The sequence below is a fragment of the Bufo gargarizans genome, chromosome 1 (assembly GCF_014858855.1).
Source record: "Bufo gargarizans isolate SCDJY-AF-19 chromosome 1, ASM1485885v1, whole genome shotgun sequence".
In the NCBI taxonomy this organism is placed as follows: domain Eukaryota; kingdom Metazoa; phylum Chordata; class Amphibia; order Anura; family Bufonidae; genus Bufo; species Bufo gargarizans.
The window spans coordinates 337,063,319-337,079,982 of NC_058080.1; the positions used below are offsets into that span (position 1 = coordinate 337,063,319).

At 47.0% G+C, this 16,664-nt stretch overlaps 1 protein-coding gene across 2 annotated transcripts in view; it reads left to right on the forward strand.

Moving 5' to 3' along the window:
* Positions 1 to 15,016, forward strand: part of LOC122946578 (scaffold attachment factor B1-like) — a 162,574-nt gene extending 147,558 nt beyond the window's left edge. For both annotated transcript variants that reach the window (XM_044306303.1, XM_044306311.1), the window contains exon 6: positions 13,807 to 15,016. In XM_044306303.1, coding sequence (XP_044162238.1) covers positions 13,807 to 13,921 — 115 coding nt within the window. In that variant the 3' untranslated portion in view covers positions 13,922 to 15,016. The remainder of the gene's footprint in view (positions 1 to 13,806) is intronic.
* The last annotated feature ends 1,648 nt before the right edge of the window (positions 15,017 to 16,664 follow it).

Sequence of the window (16,664 nt, forward strand, 5' to 3'; positions counted from 1 at the left end):
AGCCATACAGTCGTGTGACAGAGGCAGTAGGCTGGGGGTGCCGGCAGTATCACATACCCATCCTCAATGATAGACCAGGGCGATCCCCCAAACTGTTGCAATTAACCCCTCAGGTGTGGCACCTGAGGGCTTAATTGCCACAGTTTGGCGGATCGCGGCGCCCTGTCATCAAGGCTGGGTGCCAGGAATGTGATACTGCATGCAGCTGCCGCCTGCATTTGTATTCAGCGGTAAATTTTATTAATTCGTGGCACAGTGGCCACAGTCCCTCCCCTCCTCCTCAGTACTAACTCCTCATTGGTTGCAATGGCAGACATGTTCCAGTGGGGAGGGAGGGACTCCCTCCTCCCCTGTGCTGCTGAGGAGAACATGGCTCGCTCTGAGAGCGGCGTGTGACGTGTTCTCTAACTAATTCTAGGATGTGCAATAACATCGAAGTATAGTAAATCCCGGTATCATATCGATTGGGTATCAAAAATTCTATACCCGTTGCAACCGTAGTGTACTGACTACTTTGACCCCACGGGCAGTTCATAATATTTAGAAGCACTTGGATGCGCAGGCGCATTGAGGAGCAAACGGCCAGGCGAGTGGCCGCCTCTCAGTGCGCCTGCGCAGATTGAAGAGAGGTACGGCCGCGGCGCAGGCGCCAGATATTGAATCAAAACAGGCAGGGCCAGCAGAGAAAGGGCCAGCGGACGGGATCTGTCAATCAACAAGCAGAGGGGGCGTCATTACCATCGGAGGATGCGGCTGCTACCAGCAAGTAGCCGCCCTACTTGCTGGTAGCAAGGTAATTTACATATTTCAAAAATCGATTTTTAATAAATTCTACTGAACGAAAATCATTAATTAGCTTATGTATGATGCGATCGCAGTGAAGGGATTATTAGTAAAGAAAAAAAAAAAAAAACTGTTTAATGGGGTGACAGAAGCCCTTTAAGCCCAAAATTCTTTACTTTAACCTCCTCCCGACCACCTAACGCAGAGATGCGTCATGCGGGCGGCCTGGTTATTCCTTGTAGACGCATCGATGCGTCATCTCGCGAGATGGCGCGCATAGCCGGCCCGCACATGCGCAGTGCGGGTCGGGAAAAGTCGCAGGAGGAGTTCTTCACCAGCCAATGATCAGCGCTGGCAGGTTGTTGACTTGACATTTAAGAATATAATGTGTTAAATGGCTTCTGTGCTCTCTGCTGGGTCCTTTTCGTCGGTTGGTCCCAGCAGAGAGCACAGATCACTGTGAGTACAACAAGCACAATACATTTAGCCCCAGATCACCCCCCCCATCACCCTAATTAACCCCTTGATCACCCCTATCACTAGTGAAAGGGAAAAAAGTTATCAGTGTAAACTGTCACTTTTTTTTTCCCACCAGTATTGACTGTTAGGTTTAGGTTAGTTTAGGCCCCTTTGGTAGGTAGTTAGCTTCAGTTAGCGCCCACCGCACCGCTGTCACTGATTCGCTGATTAGCGTATCGCTAATCAGCATTGGTACTTTTATAGTATCTGTAAGTGATCAGAACTGATCACAGTCAGATCTATAATAGTATTAGTGTCACCTTAGCTCGCCCTCCACCCAAAACGAAGTGTTTGCCCGATCGGTCGCCCACACGTGCGTTCACCCACGCCCGCCCCGCCACAGTGACAGCATTTTTATTTTTTATCACTGCACAAGCGCTGCGGCGATAAAAAAATCAGTTTTGATTTTTTTTTATCAATCGCAGCGGCTTCCTGTACTTCGCTAGTCTCCCATTTGTAAGACAGGCTTGCTTTTTTTTTCTTGGGTAGTCATAGGGAATAACCCCTAAATTTAGTTAACCAAATGGCAAGGAAGGGGTTTTCTTCTGAAGAGGCCTACAGGCTTCTGACCCAGTCGGATGAGGAATGGGAACTCTCATCTGACGAATCCAGCGGGTCAGAATACAAACCTGTAGAAAGCAGTGTCAGTCTGACCCAAATTTCGAACGATGAGGTTGAGGTCCCTGATGCCACCAGGCGTACCCAGCCCCGTGTTGCTAGACAACAGGTTGCGCATGATCCGCTTCAAGGGCAGCAGAGTGGGGCTGGCGCTGTCGGATTACGCGGTGAGGCATACACCAGCAGCGCAGCCCATCCTGGACCTAGTACCAGCACTGCCGTAGAACATGGTGAAGTGGCGACCACCAGAAGGGCAGTTGAAGCTGGTACGGTGGCACATGCAGTAGTTCCCCCGTCGCAGCCACCGCACAGACAGGCCCATAGAGCCCCTAGAGTCCCTGAGGTGCTGGCAATCCCTGATTGGCAGCCCCCAACTTCAGCAGCACCAGTAGTTCCCCCCCTTTCACCGCCCAGTCTGGAGTTCGGGTTGAGACAGCTCAGAACGTATCGGCACTGTGGTTTTTTGAGCTGTTCTTCACTGCCGAGCTCTTTGACTTAGTCGTGGCAGAAACAAACCGGTATGCCACTCAATTTATAGCCGCCAACCCGGGAAGCTTTTATGCCCAGTCTTTCAGGTGGAAACCCGTCCAAGTTTCCAAACTTAAAACTTTTCTGGGCCTTCTCCTCAACTTGGGCCTGACAAAAAAGCATGAATTGCGGTCATATTGCTCCACAAATTCATCACATGCCCATGTTCTCTGCTGCCATGTCCAGGACACGATTTGAGACCATCCTGCGTTTACTGCACTTTAGTGATAATAGCACCTCTCGTCCCAGAGGCCACCCAGCTTTTTCCCAGAGGCTCCACAAAATTCGGCCCCTCATAGACCACTTTAACACCAAATTTGCAGATTTGTATACCCCTGAGCAAAACATCTGCGTAGATGAGTCCCTGATACATTTTACCGGGCACCTTGGCTTCAAACTATACATCCCAAGCAAGCGCGCACGGTATGGGGTCAAATTGTATAAGCTCTGTGAAAGGGCCACAGGCTATACGCACAAATTTAGTGTCTATGAGGGTAAAGATCAGACCCTGGAGCCGGTCTGTTGCCCTGACTACCTGGGGAGCCGTGGGAAGACAGTCTGGGGCTTGGTGTCATCCTTATTTGGCAAGGGGTACCATCTTTATGTGGACAATTTCTACACAAGTGTGCCCCTCTTCCGGCATTTGTTTCTAGAACAGATTGGCTGCTGTGGCACCGCACAACCTAGTCATCGGGGCTTCCCACAACGGCTCTTTACCACCCGTCTTACAAGGGGGGAGAAGGCTGCCTTGTGTAACGAAGAACTGCTCGCGGTGAAATGGAGAGACAAGCGTGACATTTACATGCTCTCCTCCATTCACGCAGACACGACAATCCAAATTAAACGGGCAACCAGTGTCATTGAAAAGCCCCTCTCGGTCCACAACTATAATTTGCTCATGGGAGGGGTGGACTTCAATGACCAGATGTTGGCTCCTTATTTACTCTCCCACAGGACCAGACACTGGTATAAGAAGGTGTCTGTATACCTAATTCAATTGGCTATGTACAATAGTTTTGTTCTCTACAGTAAGGCTGGGAGAACAGGATCCTTCCTCAAATTTCATAAAGAGATCATCGAGAACCTCCTGTATCCAGGAGGTTCCGTGGCCCCAACCACCAGTGTAGTGAGCCGTCTACACGAGCAACATTTCCACAGTGTCGTTGCTGGTACCTCAAACCAAGCGCCACCCCGAAAAAGATGTCGGGTCTGTAGCAGGAGTGAAATAAGGCGTGACACTCGCTATTTCTATCCTGACTGCCCTGACCACCCTGCCCTATGCTTAGCGGAGTGTTTCCGGAAGTACCACACACAGGTATACTCAGTATAGGGATTGCGTGACACAGGACAGGCACACAGGGGTCTTAGTGCCCTTTCACACAGAACTGCTGCAAACCTCTCCTTTCACCTGGGACAAAGTGCATAATGTACTTCGCCACATCTCTGGGCGATTTGCGCTTTGCACATTGTCCCATGGGGAAAAAGAGGTTTGTCCTATAAAGGTAAAAATAAAAAAAATAGAAAAATCACAGGTAAGCAAAAAAGTTAATGTTCCAAAAGTTCAATAAAGTTTATAAAAGTTAATGTTCTGTTTCAAATGTTATATAAAGTTAATGTTAATAGATTTATTGCGTTGCTGCCTGTTTTTTTTTTTTAACCTTTTAGGTTTTAACCTTTTTTTTTTAACCTGCCTGATGTGCATTCTGACAGAAGCATTGCGCTGCTGTCAGATTACTGAAAAGTCTGTGTATGCGGCGCTGCAAGACGAGATTTCTCCTCTGCAGTAAAAAAGATACGTTTGCCGAGGCTTATGAGCTGAGGGGCGGTGTTCATATGCTTTGGCAAACACTTTGTATATAAAAATAAAAATTCCGGCAATGATTTATTCATCCACATCAATTGATGTGAATGGAGTAATCAGGTTTGCCAGGGCATACGGGCTGAGTGGGTTTGGATGTTGGACAGAGCTCCTATGTTCTGGCAGACGCCTTTCCCCTCCTTTTTCTTTTTTTTGCAAATTTTTTTGCAGAGATTTTTAATCCACATTGATCGATGCGAATGAAGAAATCTGTGCCATTCATTTTTTCTTTCAGCCCGGAGGCTGAACGGGAAAAAAAATCTCATTACCCGTATGCTCAATATAAGGAGAATAGCAGAAACTCCTAATGCTGGCCATACATGTAATGATTGTGGAGACCCTCAAATGCCAGGGCAGTACAAACACCCCACAAATTACCCCATTTTGGAAACAAGACACCCCCAAGGTATTCGCTGAGGGGCATATTGAGTCCATGAAAGATTTAACTTTTTGTCCCAAGTTAGCGGAATGGGAGACTTTGTGAGGAAAAACCAAAAAAAAACTATTTCCGCTAAAAAAATCTTCTATGAACTCGCCATGCCCCTCACGGAATACCTTGGGGTGTCTTATTTCCAAAATGTGGAGTATTTATACTGCCCTGGCATTTTAGGGGCCCTAAAGCGTGAGAAGAAGTCTGGAATCCAAATGTCTTAAAATGCCCTCCTAAAAGGTACTCATTGGAATTTGGGCCCCTTTGTGCACCTAGGCTGCAAAAAAGTGTCACAAATGTGGTATCGCCGTACTCGGGAGTAGTAGGGCAATGGGAAAAGTTGTCTTTTACAGAGCTATTTATCTCACCCAGCATGGGTATATGTAAACATACACCCAAAACACCTTGCCCTACTTCTTCTGAGTACGGCGATACCACATTTGTGACACTTTTTTGCAGCCTAGGTGCGCAAAGGTGCCCAAATTCCAATGAGTACTTTTTGAATTTCACAGGGCATTTTTACACGTTTGGATTCCAAACTACTTCTCACGCTTTAGGGTATTTATACTGCCCTAAAATGCAAGGGCAGTATAAATACCCCACATGTGACCCCATTTTGGAAAGAAGACACCCCAAGGGGTATGGTGAGTTCATGTAAATTTTTAATTTTTTGTCACAAGTTAGTGGAATATGAAATTTTGTAAGAAAAAAAAAAAAAAAAATCATTTTCCGCTAACTTACTTCCATGAACTCACTATGCCCATCAGCGAATACCTTAGGGTGTCTACTTTCCAAAATGGGGTCATTTGTGGGGTGTTTCTACTGTCTGGGCATTGTAGAACCTCAGGAAACATGACAGGTGCTCAGAAAGTCAAAGTGCGTAAATGAATTTTTTTGCACCATAGTTTGTAAACGGTTTTCTCCTGAATATGGCAACGCCCCACATGTGGTCGTAAACTGCTATGTGAGGAAACTGCAGAATTCAAAAGGAATTCTCTAACATGGAATTCACTGAAATAGATTTTAAGAGCCATAACTTTTTTTGTTTTTTTGTTGACTGAGCTATGTGGGGGCTAATTTTTTGCGGGACAGGCTGTAGTTTTTAATGGTAAATGGTACCATTTGTGTGTACATATGACTTTTTGATCACTTTTTATTTTTTTTAGGTTAGAGTGGGCTAATATTGCAAAATCTGTCATTGTTTTATTTTTTTATGGATTTCTCCATGTGATATATTTGATATGATAGTTTTATTTTGCGGGTTGATGCAGTTAATGGGTCTATCTAACTGCAAATAACTGATTAATTTCTGAGCCAGCCTACATGTCTTTGATATTATTTTTCTCGGGACACCTTAGACCTTTCTTTTGCGTCATTAGATGATGGATATAATATAATAAATAAAATAAAATATGCAGTACAGACCAAAAGTTTGGACACACCTTCTCATTCAAAAAGTTTTCTGTATTTCCATGACTATGAAAATTGTAGATTCACACTGAAGGCATCAAAACTATGAATTAACACATGTGGAATTATATACATAACAAAAAAGTGTGAAACAACTGAAAATATGTCATATTCTAGGTTCTTCAAAGTAGCCACCTTTTGCTTTGACTACTGCTTTGCACACTCTTGGCATTCTCTTGATGAGCTTCAAGAGGTAATCACCTGAAATGGTCTTCTAACGGTCTTGAAGGAGTTCCCAGAGATGCTTAGCACTTGTTGGCCCTTTTGCCTTCACTCTGCGGTCCAACTCACCCCAAACCATCTTGATTGGGTTCAGGTCCGGTGACTGTGGAGGCCAGGTCATCTGGCGCAGCACCCCATCACTCTCCTTCATGGTCCAGGCTTACACAGCCTGGAGGTGTGTTTGGGGTCATTGTCCTGTTGAAAAATAAATGATGGTCCAACTAAACGCAAATTAGATGGAATAGCATGCCGCTGCAAGATGCTGTGGTAAGCCATGCTGGTTCAGTATGCCTTCAATTTTGAATAAATCCCAAACAGTGTCACCAGCAAAGCACCCCCACACCATCACATGTCCTCCTCCATGCTTCACGGTGGGAACCAGGCATGTAGAGTCCATCCAATTACCTTTTCGGCGTCGCACAAAGACACAGTGGTTGGAACCAAAGATCTCAAATTTGGACTCATCAGACCAAAGCACAGGTTTCCACTGGTCTAATGTCCATTCCTTGTGTTCTTTAACCCAAGTCTCTTCTGCTTGTTGCCTGTCTTTAGCAGTGGTTTCCTAGCAGATATTCTACCATGAAGGCCACATTCACACAGTCTCCTCTTAACAGTTGTTCTAGAGATGTGTCTGCTGCTAGAACTCTGTGTGGCATTGACCTGGTCTCTAATCTGAGCTGCTGTTAACCTGCAATTTCTGAGGCTGGTGACTCGGAATGAACTTATCCTCTGCAGCAGAGGTGACTCTTCCTTTCCTGAGGCGGTCCGCATGTGAGCCAGTTTCTTTGTAGCGCTTGATGGTTTTTGTGACTGCACTTGGGGACACTTTCAAGTTCAATTTTTAGGACTGACTGACCTTCATTTCTCAATGTAACCATGGCCACTCATTTTTTACTTAAAAAACTTACTTAGCTTAGCTGCTTTTTTCTTGCCATAATACAAATTCTAACAGTCTATTCAGTAGGACTATCAGCTGTGTATCCACCTGACTTCTCCACAACGCAACTGATGGTCCCAACCCCATTTATAAGGCAAGAAATCCCACTTATTAAACCTGACGGGGCACACCTGTGAAGTGAAAACCATTTCAGGTGAGTACCTCTTGAAGCTCATCAAGAGTGTGCAAAGCAGTAATCAAAGCAAAAGGTGGCTACTTTGAAGAACCTAGAATATGACATATTTTCAGTTGTTTCACACTTTTTTGTTGTGTATATAATTCCACATGTGTTAATTCATAGTTTTGATGCCTTCAGTGTGAATCTACAATTTTCATAGTCATGAAAATAAAGAAAACTCTTTGAATGAGAAGGTGTGTCCAAACTTTTGGTCTGTACTGTATATATATATATATATATATCTGTGGTCGTGGCTAAAATACGAACTCGGGCAGCGTGCCTGCCTTGTACCTAAACCGGCTGAGGTGTGCCTGGAGCCGGGTACGAGAACAGCCTATAAGGGGGCTGCCCTAAAGGAGGACCCTTGGAAAGGGAATGGGTGGGTGTGTCCAGAACCGGAACGCCTACTAAGGTGAGGGAAAGAGGGGCTTATAAAGGCTCAAGCCCCTCCCACAAATGCAGGCTGAACTTCAGCCTTACCAACTTGTGGTCGTGGCTAAAATATGAACTCGGGCAGCGTGCCTGCCTTGAACCTAAACCGGCTGAGGTGTGCCTGGAGCCGGGTACGAGAGCAGCCTATAAGGGGGCAAAAAGGAAACCAAGCTAGTTAAATTCAAGACTTTATTATCTCATAATACTTGAGACTGGAATGCCTGCGAAATCTCCACCTGGGGGTTAGGTACTTATCTGGCGAAGCAAGACGAGCGCCACCTTCCCATCTTTCGGATGACATGAGCAGGGACCCCGTGTCAAGAAGCCGTGGAAGCCGCTCCAATGCGGAAGGAATGGCCGGATATAGACCCGGGGTCAAACCCTAAGCCAGTAGCAACTGTACAGATGTGGCTGATGAACTGCGCTGCGGTGAGAGCGCCATTGAGATGCGGTAGTAGGGGGCTGTGAGGGGGAGCATCATGGATGGTGAGCATGAGCTGGCCAAACACCTGTACCGGGCACCATTCATTGCTAGACGGGAAAAACTTAACCTCCATCGGGGGACCTGCTTGGCTTGTTTTGGTGGACATTAACTTCAGCGTGTGATGGTCCTGGTTCCGTACCAGCTGTTCTTTGTGCAGACTGCACCGCCCTGCCGTACTGCAAGTGAATTCGCCTGGCCTAAGGAACCCGTAGAAGCCCAAATACATACTTTAAAGACCAAGCTGGAGATTGGCCCAAAAGGAGCACCATCCAGGGCTGAAGACAACCTCCAGAACATCTCCCCAGTGATGCCCTGTCTACGGGACGGGGGATTGGCCCTACCCTTCTGGATGCCTCGCAAGGTGGCCCTGATCGCGTGCGCAGAAAAAATGGAGCCCCCCCCCCCCCCGGGTTGCGGCGCATGGCGTGGTGTTGGACGCCCACCAGGTATAACTTAATGGTGTTGCATGAGAGATGCAAATGTTGATGACAGTGGGCAATGAAGGCCATGATGTATGGAATGTACGCCAGGCCACCTTGCAGGTGCAGATTCGAAAACCCCTGGAAGGTTCTTAGGCCTGAAAGATAGTTCCTGGCCGGATTGGGGGCGAGGGACTGCTGCGCCAGGTCCCTTGCCGAAGAGACAAGCATACTTAGCCCATTGTCAGGGAACTGAAAGCCGGGGTGGGACATCTGAGTGGATCGGCCCCGGTGTGTGAAATTATACCGGGATAGCGCGTCAGCCGCCACGTTTTGCTGACCTGGAATGTGGCTACAATGCATACTGAAGTTGTGTGACAGGGCCAGCCATACCAGCTGGCGCAACAGGGCCATGATTTTGGGGGACTTGGCCCTGCCCTTGGCCAGGATGTCGACTAGGGCCTCATTATCCGTGACGAACATCACTGGCAAGTTAGCCCAGAGATGACCCTAAGCCTGAGCAGCTGCGACAATAGGGTACAACTCCAACAGGGAGGAGGTGCGGATGGACTCGGCATCCTCTAGGACAGACATGGGCCAACGGTCAACCAGCCAACGGGGACCCCAAATGGCCGCGTAACCACAGGATGCGGCGGCATCTGAAAAGATAGTTTCTCTTCCGGGATGCTGGCCTGCAGCTTGACAGAATCCAGGATGATGCCCAGGAACGAAAGCCTCGTGGCGGGACCCTCCGCCTTGGACTCCGCGAGCGGAACAGCCAGACTGGCGAACATCTCCAGGAGGACGGCGAGAATGCCAGACCCGCCCTGTGGGTCCTCCATGACCAGAAAGTCATCCAGGTAGTGGATGACTGACTGGAGACCACCGTGACGGACCAAGATCCAATGCAGCGCCTTGGCCAGCTGGTCGAATAACCAGGGGCTACTTTTGGATCAGAACGTAAGCCTGCTCGCTAAATAATACTGGCCGGCCCACTCAATGCCATAGAACTGCCACAACTGAGGAGCCCCCTGCCCCTGCAACAGGATGGCTTGAATTGCGTCGTCAATAGAGGAGTACCGCATAGCAAATACCTCAGATGGAATCAGGGAATTGAGGCTGGGAATTGCAGAAACGTGAGGGGCGGACATGTCATAAATCAACCTTTTTTTATTAGTGTTTTTTTTTTGGACACTTGGCCGATGGGGTTGATGCGCCAATGGGATGAGTGGAAAAGGGCCTATGAGGAAACCTTTCTCCACCTCAGACTGGAGCAACTCGCTAGTTGCTGGAGGGTCCAGGGTGGCTGACAGCAGATTCCTGCCTTCCCAGGGAACCTGTGGCAGTGTAATGAGCCCTGTGTGGAACCCTGGCCGGGAAACCTGCCAACAGAAACGCCACGAAGTCCTGATCATGGTGATCCTGAAGGAGAGCCGCCAAGAGGTCCACGTTGATGTCGGCTAGTCAGGATCCCTTAGCTGCTTTTTTGGGACAGGCGGACCGCGGGTGGGCTCTAAAGCACAGGGAGCACACATGGAGGGATCTGCAGCTGGCATAGGAGCAGCCTCCTGAGTTAAAATTATTGCAGACCTGACTTCTTCCTAAGTATACAATGGGTCTGCCCAGCTTGTCAGAGGATGGGTTGGACGGCAGAGACCCGGAGGTTCCCGGGAGGGCCCTGTCCTGAGATGGGTGAGCGCTATTTGGGCACCATTCAGATGAGTGAAAAATGGACTGGCGCGTTGCGCAGTTGGGTGCCCTGAGGCCAGCGAAGTGACGACAGAACAGCTCTGTGTCAATTAAGGACTAGCTGGTGACATATTGGGACTGTGCCAAAGCCTTAGCCGAGAAGGAACGATGGTAGTCGTAGAAGGCTGAACCACCATACTTGTGACCTAGGTCAGTGACCAGGTACAAGTAGCTGTCCAGCTCTTCCCTCCTTTCCGGCTGTGCGGTGCAGATAATGTCTCTGAAAAGGCTAAACGCCAAGATGAACTCGGGAATAGTCAGTTTGCGATTAAGCCGCGAGTCCTTGGCCCTGAGGACCACAGACACATCCCTACAATTGATAACCCTGTTCTCGGGCACATCTTGAGCGGCAATAAGGATCGACGCCAGATTAACGTCCTTCCCTGCCAGAATGTCCCTCTTGAGGTTGTCAGGAATGAAGTGTGAGGGGAACACTTGGGGAATGGGCCTGGGCTTACCTGGTGCCAGCCAGCCCGATGTGGACGGTGCCATCAGCGGGACGGGTGTTGGGGGGCGCCATGGGTGGCCGGGATTCCAACTCTGATATCCTCGCCCGGACATCAGCTACCGAGTCGACCAACAAGTTTAGGGTAGACTGCAGCTGCACCAGTGATAACTGGATTGACAACGTCTCCGGCTGTACTGCCGAAGTGCTGGAGTTGGTCATGAGCAGTTTGTACAGCTCTGCCTTCCTAGCGGTGGCCGGGTGCGGGATGCCTCTCCTGTTCAGCTCTGCTAACAACTTTGGTATGGTCCAACTCCGAAGGGATGATGGACCTGCCTGGCCTGAAATGACCGACCCAGAGACAGATAGGCTGTCATCTATATCCGAGGCTCGAGACATAGTAGAGCTGTTGAAGCAAAAAGGCGTGACAAATAAAGAGGAAATTTTTTTTAAAATAAATTAAAAAAAAGTGATGAAGGAACGGGCTTGAAAAGGTGCCAGATGGAGAAACACTTACCGGAATGAGTACTCGTAACACGGACTATCAGAACCTGACCTAGCCGGACAGACGAAGAGCCAATTAAAACGTGAACATAGACCCGACTGGTACACTGACTGAGTCAGTGCGAACTTACCTGTATAGGACCGATAGGAACAGGAAATACGGAAAACCCTGAAAATAAAAGTAACAGGCGAAATTTGAAAGTGCAGAATAACGGATTACCCCATACCTGTTAGAACCAGGCGAACTGGCTAGGATGGGGCGCACCCCTAGGTCAAGTAAACAATCTGAGTGTATCTGACCGGCTACTTGACCGGAGAAGTAGTAGCAGCCCGCGAAGGGCGGCAGACTGACATGGTGAACCTTAGAGTCAGGGAGAAAATAGCAAAGAACGACCAGGGGAGCAGCCGGAGAATGGCCCCTTTGAAAAAACAACCTGGATAAGCCAGCGGACAGGTGAGTCAAGACCCATGTAACAGAGAAGGAAAAAAATGAAGACCTGGCCGTACCAGGGATGTACGGTCCCCTGGGCGAACCAGGGGAGACACTGTGACAAGACCACCGACTGTGCCCTGGTGACAAAACTAAGTGGCTATGACATGACGACAACAGTGGCCTGGGCGTACCAGGAAGACGAGACAAGCCTGGGCGTGACCAGGTGCAAGAAGGTGCGAACGATGCAGGGCGAGTGATGTTGCATATATGAAAAAAAAAAAATGTGAATTTTAGGGGTTTTTTTTTTGGGTTATACTTTTTTTTTTTTTTTTTTACGGGGTTTGTTTTTCTTTATTTATTTTTTTGGACCTGAGCATTGCCTCAAGAACGCTATGTTGGATGTTTTGACAGTAGGTTAAAGGGTATCAGGAAACGCAGTGCCAGGTTGCGGATGCGCATGGACAGAAGGATGGGCGGGTTGTGCATCCCTGTGCCCCCATGCGTGCCAGCCTGAAATGCACTTCTGCTCCGTGCGCATGCCCAGCAACTTTGGGTGCAGCGCTGCTCACAGGAGCAACTCGACGGCCTGTGTGCAGGGCCGGAAGCTGAAACGCAAGTTGCTCCTGGCTAATACAATTCCACAGGCCGTTATGCCTTAATTGATTGTGTAGAGACAAGATGATGGTGCAGGACTTGTGGTGGCAGGGTTTGCATGCAGGAGAAGGAGCTTCCTGCGTTCCACAGTGGAACGCACGCCGCTCCCCAAGACCACTGCCCGACCATACTGCTCCCCCCCTTATTACGCCGGCCTGGGAGATCACGTGCGTTCCACGCCGGAACGCACACAGCCGCCACAGCCATGGGGAAGGCCCAACAAGCCGGCAGCACCGGGAGGTACATGCGCTCCGATGTGGATCCCAATGCTCCCCCAGGAAAAGCGCTATCTATGAGCAGGCTGCGTGCGCTCCACGATGGAACACAAGCAGCCACAGTGCCATGCGTGGCATGGAGGACTCTTGGACCGCCGGACCCGGGATCCAGAAGTGTGTGCGCTCCACGCTGGACCACACCCGCCGCATGAACAGAAGCGCGCCCGTTGGCAGGACCGCCGCTGTCCCTGCTTGATAGGAAAACACTCACCCACGCGCTGCGGGGCTGTAGCGTGAGGCGGCCGATGAAAACGAAGTACAAGCGCATGTCCAACGTCCCAAACGAAGTCCACAACCGGTACGCCTACTAAGGTGAGGGAAAGAGGGGCTTATAAAGGCTCAAGCCCCTCCCACAAATGCAGGCTGAACATCAGCCTTACCAACATATATTACAAAAGGTTTAAAGACAAAACATTTCTAAAACCATTCCCGTATGCTTGTACCCTGAAAATTGATGCTTTTTATGTAATTTATTTATTGATTAACTCTATTAATCCCATGGATATCTCGGGTGTTTACTGACCGCGGCATCTAAGGTGTTAAACAGGCGAGATCAGTGCCAGCACTGATCTCACCAATTACAGCAATGTCCGCATACAGCTCAGGAACAGAGCAGCCGGCTTCACCTGCAGGGGGCAACTCAACACTGTCCGTGACATGGGCAGTACAGGGATAAAAGCTTTACATCGCTTGGATTGAAAAGCTGCCATAACGTTTATATATGTGCTATCTGCATCGGGTATGTGCAGATAGCATGTACGTACCCGTATGGCCGCCTTGAAGGGGTTAATAGAATATCAAGTATTTTGTAATATCACAGTATTTGACATGTTTTAATTGTTGTTTTTTTGTACTTTTTTATTTTAAGCGATATTCCCGTAAATGAAAATTCCCAAAATATGTCAGCTACAATGGGACCTCAAGGTGGTGGAAACTTTGGACAAAACAGGCTGAATGATGCACAGTTTACACGTCGTTACTGAAAAATGTAAAACTTGCGTTGAAGGGACATTTCCATCAGCAAGCAGTATTTTCTTAAACTCTGTATTCGTAGAAAAAAAATTTTTTTGCTTTTAGAATTTGACTTTGCTTTAAGCAGTACTATACAACTGAAAATTAAATGTAAATATTGTCTTTTTGTAGCAGTCTACATTAATTTTAAGACTTCTTGTACAGATTGGTAATCTATTGTTAGTTTACTGTTGCTGTGAGGGTAAGATATTATCTGCAAGTTAATTATTGTAATAGTATGTGTAGAATTGGGACAACAGTATGACAGCTCTATTGTTTTATTGATAGGTCTAGATAAAGATGCATTAATTAGTATGACGTTTGAGGCTATCATTGAATCTATACAGACGGAACTCTTCGGTTGCAACAATGGCCTGATGGAAAAAAATGTACTCTATTAACTCAAACATAATTCCATGTAGCACTTGTGTTTAATATTAAAAGCATACATTTGCTTTGAAGAGCTTTTTGAGCATCTTGGAGAAAAATCACTTTTTAATCAGCACCAGAGTTCCGTCCCTCTAGTCTGAAAGCCTCTCCTTCCCCTGGTAGATTGACAGGGCAGGACATTTGTATCCTGCTGCTGTCTGACCCTGTTTTCTTGTGCCTGTGCCATGTGCCAGATTTGTGGCTCATTACAGCACAGATTTTCTGTTCTGGCCACTATTGGCCTCTTTTGTGAATTCACCAACTTTCTGACACACATTGCTGATGAGATATTAATGATTCCAAAACGAAAGTAATTGTTCTCTATGTTGAACAGCTCAGCAAAGCAAAGTTATGCTTTTAATTGTCAACCCTAGCACTACATGGAGCTATGGGGATCATTTACTGTCCAGAAATATGCAGATTGAGGCTCAAAGGTTCAAAAAAAAAAGTGGGCTAGGAAGCGGGCAGGCCCGTCTCAATCATTGTCTACGCCTGTTTTATGCCAGCTCCTCTTCATAACTTTGGTGGATCCACCACCAGATATACAGGTTAAGACGGGCATCTAAAACGTCTTAATAAATGACCCCCTATGTTAAAGGGGTTCTGCTCTTTGTTTAAACTGATGATCTATCCTCTGGATAGATCATCAACATCTGATCGGCAGGGGTCCGACACCCGGGACCCCCGCCGATCAGCTGTTTGAGAAGGCAGCGGCGCTCCAGTAGCACCGCGGCCTTCTCACTGTTTACTGCTGGCGAGGTCACGACTTGTATCCACTGGTCTGGGCGGGGCTAAGTTCCATTCAAAGGAATAGAGCAGGGATCAGCAACCTTCGGCACTCTAGCTGTTGTGAAACTACAATTCCCAGCATGCTCCATTCATTTCTATGTGAGTTCTTAGAAGAGCAGAGTAAGTATGCATGCTGGGAGTTGTAGTTTCACAACAGCTGGAGTGCCGGAGGTTGCCTACCCCTGCATTAGAGCTTAGCCGCGGCCAGGGCAGTGATACTAGTCGTGACGTCACTGGGCCAGCAGTAAACAGTGAGAAGGCCGTGGCGCTGCTGGAGCGCCGCTGCCTTCTCAAACAGCTGACCGCCGGGGGTCCCTGGTGTCGGCCCCCCGCTGATCAGATACTAATGATCTATCCAGAGGATAGATCATCAGTTTAAACAAAGTGCAGAACCCCTTTAAGGTTATTAGGGTAAAGTTGACAGACTCCCTGTAAGCGAGTATGTCCAGAAACCTTTTTTTTTTTTTTTTTTTTTTTTTTTTTTTATATAAATACGGTACATAAAACTAATTATTTTATGTATTGTATTTTTTAAATTAAAATAATGTAGGTTGTTAATGTGATTCAAACATTATAGTAGTAGCCCTTTAACATTCAAATGCTTTCAAGTAGTTTTCATTTTGTTACCAAACTTTCTTTTGAAGCAGATTATTTTGTAGGCTTTCAAGACAAATTTTAATATATAATTTTGTTTAGTCTATTTCCATAATACATGTCTACATTTCTTTTGTGTTTTTATTTCTCAAATCCATATTATGTTGTTTTTGTGTTGCTCCCATGTTATCAGAGATTTTATGATTATCTGTATTGTGTCAAGGAGCGATTGCTGTAACAATAATGTGCATCTTTTGTATTGGTTTCTGGTATTAAACATTGCATATGAAAAAAAAAATGTATTTAATTATTGTCGAGCACATTTAATAAACACTTATAAGATATCTGTACTTTATTTATAAAAAAAAAAAAAAATCTATATAAAAAGTTATCCCCCGTTTACCTACCGGAATACCTCTTTAAAGGGGTTATCTCATTAAGACCACTTTCCCCTTATCCACTGGATAGGAGATAAGTGTTTGATTGCATGCTATATGATGTCTTACTGGCACAAACCCTTTAAATTAGTGTTTGAGCTGCTAAGAAAGTAAAGAGGAGGACTACAGATTGAGCCTACAGAGCAGCTTTCTGATGCATTTCTCCAGGAAGAAACAGTCTGCAGATGAAGTGAAATGGACAGCTGCTAAAGTCAAGCTTACTGAAAATGTAATAACATAAAAAATCCCCCAAAGGTGTCTATAGCCTTAAGGACTAAGGCTACTTTCACACTGGCGTTTTGGCTTTCCGTTTGTGAGATCCGTTCAGGACTCTCACAAGCGGTCCAAAACAGATCAATTTTGCCCTAATGCATTCTGAATGGAGAGGATCTGCTCAGAATGCATCAGTTTGCCTCCGTTCCGTCTCCATTCCGCTTTGGAGGCGGACACCAAAAACTCTGCTTGC